This window comes from Bidens hawaiensis, unplaced genomic scaffold, assembly GCF_021521415.1.
Source record: "Bidens hawaiensis isolate Kalapana, Puna unplaced genomic scaffold, B.hawaiensis_p1.1 tig00022006_1, whole genome shotgun sequence".
Lineage (NCBI taxonomy): Eukaryota > Viridiplantae > Streptophyta > Magnoliopsida > Asterales > Asteraceae > Bidens > Bidens hawaiensis.
This window is the reverse complement of record NW_027493412.1, coordinates 133,301-145,067: the sequence shown is the minus strand read 5'-3', so window position 1 is coordinate 145,067 and position 11,767 is coordinate 133,301. Positions and strand designations below refer to the sequence as shown.

At 32.5% G+C, this 11,767-nt stretch overlaps 2 protein-coding genes across 2 annotated transcripts; one reads left to right on the top strand and one right to left on the bottom strand.

The window, feature by feature from the left end:
- The first annotated feature begins 210 nt into the window (after positions 1-210).
- LOC143564467 (heterogeneous nuclear ribonucleoprotein 1-like) lies at positions 211-4,232 on the top strand. The gene is made up of 5 exons (XM_077051738.1): positions 211-295; positions 375-478; positions 700-922; positions 1,710-2,916; positions 3,975-4,232. The coding sequence occupies exons 3-5, from the start codon at positions 701-703 to the stop codon at positions 3,986-3,988; spliced, it is 1,443 nt and encodes a 480-aa protein (XP_076907853.1). The 5' UTR covers positions 211-295; positions 375-478; position 700; the 3' UTR covers positions 3,989-4,232.
- Positions 4,233-8,674: 4,442 nt separating this feature from the next.
- Positions 8,675-10,171, bottom strand: LOC143564455 (ras-related protein RABA5a-like). Its single transcript, XM_077051729.1, has 2 exons — positions 9,778-10,171; positions 8,675-9,109 (listed from the first exon to the last, which is right to left on the bottom strand). The coding sequence occupies exons 1-2, from the start codon at positions 10,112-10,114 to the stop codon at positions 8,766-8,768; spliced, it is 681 nt and encodes a 226-aa protein (XP_076907844.1). The 5' UTR covers positions 10,115-10,171; the 3' UTR covers positions 8,675-8,765.
- Between the last annotated feature and the right edge of the window lie 1,596 nt (positions 10,172-11,767).

Here is an 11,767-nt window from a genome sequence, read left to right as displayed (position 1 = left end):
TTAAAAATTGTATCAAAATTATGATATGACAAATTTGAATTTTCTTTATAATCAAATCCAACTTAAAGTTGAAATACATATTATTTATTTATTATACCATGACAAAATAAAATTAAAAAAAAAACATTCCAATTTTAACATCATGTAGAAATTGTTAGAAAATTGTGTTTAAGAGTAATTTAAAACATTGCAGTCACCCCTTCAATAAGATCTTCTTCTTCCTCTTATTCTTCTCCAATCGCCATTGTTGCATCACATAATTCTCCAATCAGATCTTTAATTCTCAATCTCTTTGGTACAATTACCACTCTCCTCACAATCATAATTTATAAAGTTTCAATCTTGAAATCAAAATCTTTAATTTCTTCTTGTAGGATCAACTATCGATCTGTCTATCTCCGATCCGATGCTCTCTGATTGAATCCAACAATACCCATTTGTTACTTACTTCTTCAGTAACAATCAGTCCCTCAATTGGGTACTTTTTCTTTATTATTTTTACTTAATTTTGGTCTTTTCTTTTGTTTATGCACGCCATGTGTTTGATAAAACTCCTGGCATAATTTATATTGTTTTCATGAGTTTTGATGAGATCTGTGTCATGGGTTTCTGTTTAAATTTTGTTTAATTTAGTTGATGAATCATTAATTGACGAATATATGGGATTTGATGCTGAATTTGGTTGTGTAATTTGTGTAGAATGGAGATGGAGAGTGGGAAGCTGTTTATCGGTGGGATTTCGTGGGACACGAATGAAGAACGGTTGAAGGAGTATTTTCAGACATTTGGTGAAGTGATTGAAGCTGTTATTATGAAGGATCGGGCCACGGGTCGTGCGCGTGGGTTTGGTTTTGTGGTGTTTTCTGATCCTGCTGTTGCTGAAAGAGTTGTGAAGGAAAAGCATATGATAGATGGTAGAACTGTAAGTTGTTATGTGTTTAATCATGCTTTATTTTTATAATCTTGTCTTATAAAGTATATTGATTGTTAATCTACTAAAACTACTGCATTAGACAGCTGCTTATGTAATTCTCAATCAAAGTAGTTGTTTAGACCAGTTTTAGCTGTTTCAGACCTGTTGAATTTGCGTCTGTGCGCCTTCATGGACGCAAGGTGTTATTGTGCATGGGCAAGCACTTGGTTTCAGAAAGCTTGAGGTGCACTGATGCGAGGGGGGTCTAAAACGAGGCATAAAGCACAAAGGCGCACAGCTTTTTGTATGCGAGGCACACTTATATGAATTTTTACTTAGTTCTCATAGGTTTCTAGCGTCGGATACCCAAAATTTAGACATCAAGCACTATATATGGTCTAATACATACATAACCTATATGTACAACCTAAAATCCATATTTATTTCCCCTCTATGGAAGGCTATATGTATCCGACATTTATGCTTGCATAATTTTTTCTTTTATATTTCTCGTAGGTTTCTAGAACCATGCCAAATTTAGTTATAAGCAATCTCTATATGTGGCTTAATATATAATTAACATATATGCACAATATAGAAAACTATATGCACAACATCCTGTGATGCACAAAAGCTTTCTATACACCCTCGCCTTTCATAGTCTGAAGCGCAAGCCTTTGTGCCTTAGATTGCGCTGTGCCTAGGTGTGCTTCAGGGCCGTTTTTTGTTTCATTTTCTTAATTTTAAATTTCCAGCGAGCGCCTTTGACAAAAAATGACCGAGTATTGACTTTCAGGTTGAAGCAAAGAAGGCGGTTCCAAGAGACGATCAGCAAAACCTCAACAGGAGCATTGGTAGCATTCAAGGCTCACCGGGCCCCACCCGCACAAAAAAGATCTTCGTCAGAGGATTAGCATCCTCAGTAACCGAAACTGATTTCAAAACCTACTTTGACCAATTCGGAACAATAACCGATGTCGTAGTCATGTATGATCACAACACACAACGGCCCAGAGGTTTTGGTTTCATCACATATGATTCAGAAGAGTCTGTTGATAAAGCATTGCTCAAAACATTTCATGAACTTAACGGTAAAATGGTGGAAGTTAAACGCGCAGTTCCAAAAGAATCGGCTCCGGGTCCGAACAGGGGTCAGATGAGTGGATTTAACTATGGGTTAACTAGGGTTAATAGTATTCTTAACTATGGTTTAGGTCAGGGGTATAATAGTCCGAATTATGGGACGCGATTGGATGGTAGGTTTAGCCCGGTTTCGGTTGGTAGAACTGGTTATCCACCGTTTAGCCCTAATTATAATTTGGGATTAAATTCCGATTCGATTTTCGGTTTAAATTATTCTGGAAATGGAAATGGAAATGGAAATTTTGGCTATAATGTTGGATATGCGCGTGCAGTTAGCCCTATGTATGGTGTGAATTCGAACCGGTTTGCTGATCCAGTTGGATATGGCATCGGTGGCGGCGGTGGAGGCAGTAATGCGTCTGTTTTGAACTCCGGTAGCCATAATATGTGGGGAAATGCGAGCCAAAATTTCAGCCAAAATATGATTACTAATTCTTCGAATTTGAATAACTTGTTGGGTGCTGGAAATGGTGACGGGATTGGAGCACTTTGGAGGAATTCCGGTGGTTGTAGTGGTGGTTTTATTGGCGGGAATGTTAGTTATGGTGGTGAAGAGAATGTTATTGGGTATAGGAGGAATAACAATAACAATAATATTATTAATAATACTAATAATGGAAATGGTGTTGATTCTGGATACTCATACGGTGTGGTTGATAGTGGTGATGACGTGTTTGGCAGTGTACGCGCTGGCGGTGGTAGTGGTTCGTTTTATGGGGATTCAACTTGGCAGGCATCGTCTCCAGATCTGGAAGTGTCTGATTTGTTTGGGTATAATATTGGCAGTGGAGGTTCTGATAGTATGCCTAAAAGTTCAGTTGGTTATGTTGGTTATAGTGTCGCAAATACATCTAATACAGGTATGTTTTTTGTTAACTTTTTTTTAATGTTAGATATTACATGAATATATGAACACTGATAAATTGTTATTTTTATGTTCACCATTTACTCTAGAAAGCCATGCGTATCTAGACCAATAAATGAAAGAATTTATCTCATAATTTATACATGAAAAATAAACATGTATTTTCTCATATGTTTATTAAGTTTCTTATTTATACAAATTAAAGAATGTATTGATTTGTAGTCAGAATATTTCTTTATTTGGACTTTTACATAGATATAATTTTTTTCTCACCGAGTCATTAAGATCGGTTTTGTGTATCGGTGGGCTCATCATTCATCAAAACTTTATAAAATAGTTATTTTATTTTACATTTATTATCATATATTGTTATGCATATATTTAACACTTTTATACGTGCTACTAGCCTACTACCATAAAAATAGCATACTCTCATTTTGCATCAAGAAGTCAAGAACTCCTCAGCCAACTTGTTTAACTTTTAAAATGCATGCACTTGTGAAATCTTTTATTACATTAGTTAGTAACACAATAAGTAGCTATGACGAGATTATGTCAACAACTTTTTGTTGATTTGAATGACGCGCAATCTGTTTTGGCGGCGTGGAACATCACTTCATCAATTTATGCATATCATCTTATACAATAAAATAAGTATCCCCGTCAACATTTTTGAATATCAGGTATGCTGGTGGCCCATTTAAGAGGACACCGGTTTTTCTTTAATTTTCTTAAGTATGTGTATTTTAAACGAGTTCATAGACTTTATATGCCAAAATTGGGCTGAGTGGTTTTTTGTGTAAAATGAGAAGTATGTTGTGTTTTTACAAAATCAACTTTTTATATAAAAGATTATTATTTTTGAAACCATATTTAATTATTTTTTGTAAAACCATCTTTTAATGTTATACTTATTTATAAAAAAAAACCTCTTGAAGTTAGATTTGCATATATATAATTATCAATTAATATCCCAAAATGTAAATTTATATACATTGGCGTTTTATTCTAAAAATGTTCGATATCTCATTATCTTTTGGTATCTTGTTTCAGGAATCGCTGCATAGAAGATTGTTATCTGAAGATATGAAAAGTTATGAACATTAATTAAGATTGAATGGTTTTGTGAATTCGTTTAATACGCACGCGTTGAAAAAGGTACATCAGTTTTAGAAACCCGTACATTTCGTTAGCCCTACTCAGAATCGTCACCCGTTCTATAGAACATATTACAAGATTTGGTTTTCAAAATAGGCTTTTTTTAAAATGTGAGTTCATATGAGATGTGAAACTTGGATTGCAGATATAGTTGGTGTCATTACTCATTACTGATGGTGACATCAAGATACAACATATAAGGAAAAGAAGAAAAAGAAAATTTGAAACTTTTTATTATTATTATTATTATTATTTTTTTTTTTAATTGATATTTGTTGTTTTTCAAACTTTGATATAGTTGTAGCTTTTGCAAGGCATGTGGTCTTTTCTTCCAATACCCATGTTGGGGTTGTGTTGTTTAGATTATATGAAATGATTGGTGTGAAACACTCTTGTTGGATGCTAAATTGGGATCCCATTTACAATGAAATTCCTATAAGTTATAGTATATTTGCTTATCATGTGCTTGTTCATATCCCTTTGCTTTCATATAATCTAAAGAGTTTCATAAACTTTGCCTTCATATAATTTAAAGAGTTTCGTAAAGCGTTGAAACTGATCAAACAGTCTAAATCGTAGCGGGTTAGTTGGTTTAAGATTTATATTGTTTGGTTTTGATGTTTTAATGGTCAGGCTGATGGTATAGAATTTGAAATTGGTTATTTAATCTTTTTTTAATTTTAATTTGCTTTTGTTAGAAAATTTATTCATATCAATGGTGGGCTGTGTGACACATCACAAATTTCAAGTAAAGTTAACAAAAGTATGAAATAATTTCATAACAAGGGACAATAATATGGATGTTTGGTTTGACTACTTGGTCCAACCGATTTCGAATTGGTGGATATATATTTTCTTTGAACTTTTTTTTATTTTTTTATTTTTTATATTTATGTATTCCTTAGCTTGTCAAATTGCACTTTGGGTCATGGAAGTTGACAACTTAATTTAACTGTTAGACTATTAAATTTTAGAGTTATTTACATTTGTATAATTTGATAAATGACAGGTTTATAGGCTAACATTGAAAGTAACAAGTTAGGTATTGTAGTTGCAAGTTAGAAACTTTGTAGGCTCTAACACCGATTTATGTTAAAAATGATGTTCAAAGTTACAAAGTAACCCTCAACCCTTTTTCTATACTTCTATACTATATATAAAACATAAGTAAGGAGGGACCTTTTAAATTTGAAAATGTATCAAACTTGTTGCTTCACGTACAAACCATAATGCATAGGATTAAGACATTTTATGGGCACTTTTGTCTTTTAACAATTTTGTCTTTTAGCAAAATTTAATTTAATTTAATTTAATCTATTCAATCAATCATATAGCGGGTGTTCCTGCTGGTGACCAACGCCCGATTCGCTTGGCAACGGTCTACATACTTGTTTATGGTTTGATTATATTTACCGCACTTATCGCGTCATGCTTATTTATATTGTTGTGTCAAAAATGGTGATATTTTCACTCAACTTTATGTTGACCAAACTCCATTGTATACACATATGCAGGTTGCTTGTATTAAAGATTGAAGTTTGGACACGTAGACAAGACCTTAGGATATAATCAAGATAAACACTATTTGAGCTTATATTAATATTTGTAAATTGTTTGTTATAATTGGATAATGTGTGTATTATTTGAATAAAATAATTAATTAGATATTGTCACATTTTATATATGATAGTATCTTTGAGCTGTGAGCAATCAGATCACGCCCCGACATTTCCGCATTAGGTTGGGTGTGACACAGGTTAGGCGTTCGAGGTCATATTTGTGTACATACTCCGCTGCATCACGCGGACACCTAGCTAGTAATTAATTACGTGGCAGTTATACGAAAAAAAAAGAAGGTTTAGGGCTGGGAATAAGTGGAAACAACCTTTTTATTCATTCGGATAAAGAGTAGTAAACGTCTCTTATCTTCTCATCTTTCTCATACATTAACAATAGTTTTGTTGTCATTGAGAAGTTACTAAATACGTTTACTAGTAAATAAATAGTAGCTTTGTTTACTTTTTGGAACTTATTTAGGTTCAAAGATATGTATATTGTAACTCTATACTTTTCAATGTGGTGTAGTGATAGAGAGCTCGGGTTTCTCAATAGAGACCTAAGTTTAATTCCCACTTACAACACTTTGGGTGGATATGGATGGCTCAATGAAGAAAGACTGAGATCTTTGTGATATCCAGTTCGATATTGAGGGCATATCTTAGAACCTAAATAAAAATAAGTTCAAATAAAAATAAATTAATTTAAACTAAAAAGTTGTTTTTAAGTAGTATTAAGACCCCAAATACATTACAAAAGATAATACACGATTGGGTCCAAAATTCCTAGGCGGCCAGTTTCGAGACAGTGGAAGATTTTCTAGCGTACCCAAGTAAATATATTACATGGAAAGAAACGTGTCATGCGGTTCAATCTATATCGGTGATGACATGTTGAATGATATGTTTAAGTAGGAATGATCAAATTTTAATAATACTGTCCGCTACAATAAACAACAATCAGTTGCTAGGTGGCACAAAAGACAAAAAGCTTTTTCTAGTAAAAACTTCAAAATTTATTTGTGGTCAGCGATCGATTTACTCCACCGATCCAAGTTTGCAATCAGTATATTATTATTTAATAAAATATAATATTTTAATATATAACTTGTACTTTTGTATATTATTCTTTTATGTTATTTAAAGCATTATTGTTATTATTATTTAATAAAATATAAGTTTAGATTAAATTGTGACGAAGAGTGAAATATTCAATTGGATTGGGTTGTGTTTAGTTTTTTAATAAAAGATTGAGTTGGGTTGAGTTGTAACAGTGAATACTATAATGTAACGTTCCTTTTGTTTTTGTGATGTCTAAATTAGTGAATGACATCAAATCAGCATCCTTATGGGTGAAACAAAGAAGCAAACGAATGAGTCTGATTGGGAGAAGTGGTGCAGGTTCAATTTCATGAATTTTCCATTATAAGTGGTTGTATATTTTGAGTATGTTCTTTATTTTTGTTTTTGTTGGATTGCTCGCCTATTGTAAGTGGTTACTCTTTTGGTTTTAAATTATTGGTCTTTAAAAAAATATATAATTAACTAAAGGGGAAAACTATTATGTAAAATTTAACAAAAGTTTTGACTGAAGTTGGTGCTTAACCCAAAATGTTACACATCGAGAATCACATGTACCAAAGTAGGGTGTCAATTATGTTGGGTTGATGGGTTTTGGGTTGGTGTGTTGAGATTCTTCAATCCTAACCCAATCTATATATTTATTCGTGTTGTGTCGACCCATTTAAATTCGTGTCATGTTTCGGGTTAACCCATTTTACGTTCATTTACGGATATGAGAAATACCTAGTAACTTAGTAACAATTTCAACAATTAACTATTCTTATTAATATGAAACATTTTAGTAATGTGCGATAAATCTAATTGTTTTAATGTATTTAACTATTTATCTCTCATTCCTAAGTAGCAAACTTGGGTTTATATATTTAGCTTATAATAAGAACAAACGAATGAAAATAATCATAAAATAGAAAGTTAGAACTAATAATATAAAACTTGGGTTTATATATTTAGCTCATGATAAGAACAAACGAATGAAAATAATCATAAAATAGACAATTAGAACTAATAAAATAAAATTGTTGGAAGTGAAAAGTAAATAAAAGAAGTTTAAAAAAAATTAGTTTTACTTTTAAAAACTAAAAGAAATATGAAAAGTAAAAAATCTAAGTATTTAACTTAGAAATTTATCACTTTTTATCTCTAAAATCAAAATATAATTTCTCTAAAATTTCTAAACAAATTAACCCACTCTTTAACAAATCATGTTCAGGTTGACCTCCTTTTTAACAGGTCAGGTCCAGGCACCCATAACCTATATTTTTTCGTGTTGGGTTTGGGTCGTGTTTCACGCTGCGTAAGAAACTGCCGCTCCTAATACCACTTTTCAAAGTAAGGCCATAACTTACTATTTTTGTCTAACCATATAGATGTTTATGTAATGAACTCTATATCTATAATTTGTTCACTCAGGGTCCCGTTATATTTTTGCTAGTATATATTTTGGTGTTTGTAAGGTGCTTGGCCTCTATGTAAATTGAATGTGTGGAGTTTATCATAAAAAGAACTATAGAAATAACACAACCGTTAGGATAAACAGAGTAAGAAGCGAGTCTTAAAATGTTAGCAGGGACACAAAAAAACGGGTCGAAACAAAACAGGCAGAGTCAATACGGGTCGAAACAAAACAGGCAGTCAATACGGGTCGGGTAAAGCAACGTATAACTTAAAAAGTTCAGCAAGAGAATTAGCGGCTAGAATGTTTAAAAACTACATGCTTATGCTAAGGAGGCTCTGGGTGATGCTGCTGCTCAGGTTGCTGATGTGATGCATTGTCGTGTCGGTGATTGAGGAGGCTGTCAAATCACTCCAGGCTCCACAGATTGAAGACCGCCTAAAAGGTCCTATGCGACTCGTATAGCCAGCCACTTAGTCAACGCCATGTCTAACATCTTTGCGCTTCTCGTGAATGGAAAACAAATAAACAGCATATAAAACAAACACAAACCAAAAATCCCCAAATTCTTTTCCCATTTTCAAATCCTCATGTCATTTACATTATCTAATATAATTTCACCTATATCCAACAACCACAAGATAACATTTTAACCTAAGATGAACAACACCAACTTTTTTTAGGTGCCTCTTCTTTTTTCTCTTCATTGTTAGCATCTTGTTTTGGATCTAAAACAACTGTCTTTTTGCTTCCAATCGAAGGGTCTTTTTTCAATTCTTGAGATTGCATTACCTTCTTGCTCAAAATGCTGTAAATTTCTGTGACGATTGTTAGGAATGCAGCGTTTACGTTTGAAGAATCGAGTGCTGAAGTTTCCATGAAAAACAGGCTTCGGGTTTCTGCTAATGACTTCCCTTCTGCTGTTGAAACTTCTCGTGCATCTTTAAGATCTGACTTGTTTCCCACGAGTATTGTGATTACATTCATGTCACAGTGAGCTGGTCAAGAAATCAAAAAAGGTCAACTTGGTTAATAACACAAAAAAAACATCTGCCATGCCATCATTTTTTATCTTGCAACTTGTCTGTTTTAATTGAATTAAAAAAACTAACAGTTTGATAGTTTTTACCAATAACATTAAAGTTTAAGGCTATTGGAAAAAAGATTGTTACCCTAAACACACAATGAAAGACCAAAGTCAAATAGATAATTTTTGACTTCAGTAGAATATAAAATACAATAAGATGCTCTTCTTTCCCAAAAAGTATGAGAAATAAAACTTCGACTTCGAAAGTCAAACAAGTCAAAGGCGAATGCCAAATTTTAAAGACCTTATTTTCTTTAAATATCAAAAAACAATATATACAGTTACTAATTACTAAACTTGATTTCTTAATTTTGAAACATTAATGCCAATTCTATAATATAAACTAAAAGAAACTTGACTTGTTTAATTAAAAAAAGTCAAATGCCAAAGCTAGAAAACCTTATCATCTTAAAATACCAAAAAAGACGATATTTTTGGATACTGATTCCTAAACTTGATTTCCTGATTTGCAACATTAGTGTAAACTATTTGGTATACACTATAAACTTGACTTGTTTGACCAAAAAAAGTCAAAATGCACAATTCTTAAACCAAAATATTCAAAATGCTAATACTCACTGTGAAGTTCGTTAAGCCATCTGCCAACACTATCAAACGTTTGGCGTCTGCTGACGTCATAAACCACAAGAGCTCCAACAGCCCCTCGATAATATGCTGAAGTCACCGCTCTAAAGCGTTCTTGACCAGCCGTATCCCATATTTGTGCCTTAATTTCCCTCCCGTTGACTTCCATTTTTTGGGTTTGAAATTCAACTCCAATGGTTGACTTTGAATTTGAGTAAAACTCATTTCTTGCAAATCTAGCAAGCAAGTTTGACTTTCCGACACCCGAGTCACCAAGTAAGACGATTTTAAAAAGGTAATCATCGTGTGAACCGTCTTCTGATAACGCCATCTTTTTTATAATTTACAAAAACATAATCAGCAGCGCGTAGCTTCTTACAAATGGTGGTCCCATCATTGTTAATCTGCACAAGCAAAAAACTACTAATCTGTATGAAATGCAAATAAGTTATAATATAAGATTTATGATAACGAGTATATGATTTTTGGGGTTGAAAATTATTTAATTTACGCATTGAGCAAAGACTTTCATCAAAGATAACTAAGGGTAAAAAGTTATTCAAAATTATGATGTTTGGGGTTTGAAAATTATCTATTATATGTTAGTGCTAACATTTTTCATCAAAGATAAATAAGGGTAAAAGATTATGATTTGTGGTTGAAAATTATGATTTTCAGGTTGACACTTATTTAATATATGATTTATGCTAATACTTATAATTTAATAACTATGATTTGTGGTTGAAAATTATGATTTTTGGAGTTGGAAATCATTTAATATGTGATTTGTGCTAGTATTTTCATCAAAGATAACTAAGAGTAAAAAGGTAATGATTTGTGGTTGGAAACTATGTGTTATGGGGTCAAAATTATTACATTTTTGATTGGTGCTAAAATTTTCATCAAAGATAATTAACAGTAAATCATGAAATGTTTTACAAAGGGCAAATAAGTAATTTCATGTGACAGATGGAAGAAAATACAGCAAGAAAGATACGATAAATTTCTAAACCAAATTATTAAAAAAGATCAAATTATTATTGTGATAATATAACTTTTGTAATGATATTTACAGGATTAGACTAATGTAGTACGATCGTTTAACCGGCACTAAAAGGTTATCGACTTTGACCCAAACACCTATTGACCCTTTACCCGACCCATCTATGTTACCACTTATATGGCTACATAACAACCCTCACCTAATTATTTTTGCGGTTGTTGAGTTCCTGCCCAACTGTAATTCATTGCAGGCCTCAGATATCAAACCTGAAAAGAAACAGAGAATAATCTTAAGGATATTTATGCACAAATGAAAGATATTTGTATGCACTACCACAACCATAAAAAGGTTAAAATAGACGCACTAAGATAATATCTTTTATTTTTACTTCCTGTCACCCTATAAATCTTTTGCTGTGTTACATGTCGGTCAACTTACCATTTAAAATATTTTGCCTTCCAAAGAGCCCCTTAATCAATGTCAAAGTGCATAAGTGGAAACTAGCATCCATAGTTATCAAATGCGCCTAGGCCTCACCTGGGGCCTAGGCGCAAGGCCCAAAAAAAGTGAGGGCCTTAGGGAAAAAAAAGGTACACTTAAATAAAAATATTTTATGTATTAGAAAATAATACTATTTTGCATATAAAATAAACAAAAGCTATTATATAACATTTAATAACATCTAATTAGTACCAAAAGTTCTAAAAGAGTCAAGAATCAAATGTAATTCCAAAACATGAATAACAAATTGTTCAAAGTAAAGTATCAAAAGTTCAAATACCAAAATGCTCAAAACATGAAAACCAAAAATAAACAGGTAATAAACAGTACAGGTTCAAATGATCATTGTTTTTGATCCGCCATCAATACCAATAGAGGCGTCGACAAATTCAAGAAGCAGGGCCTAGGAACTAAAAGCGCATATTGGGCCTCACGTGGAAAGCGAGGGCTTCTAATAACTATGCTAGCATCATGGTCTTT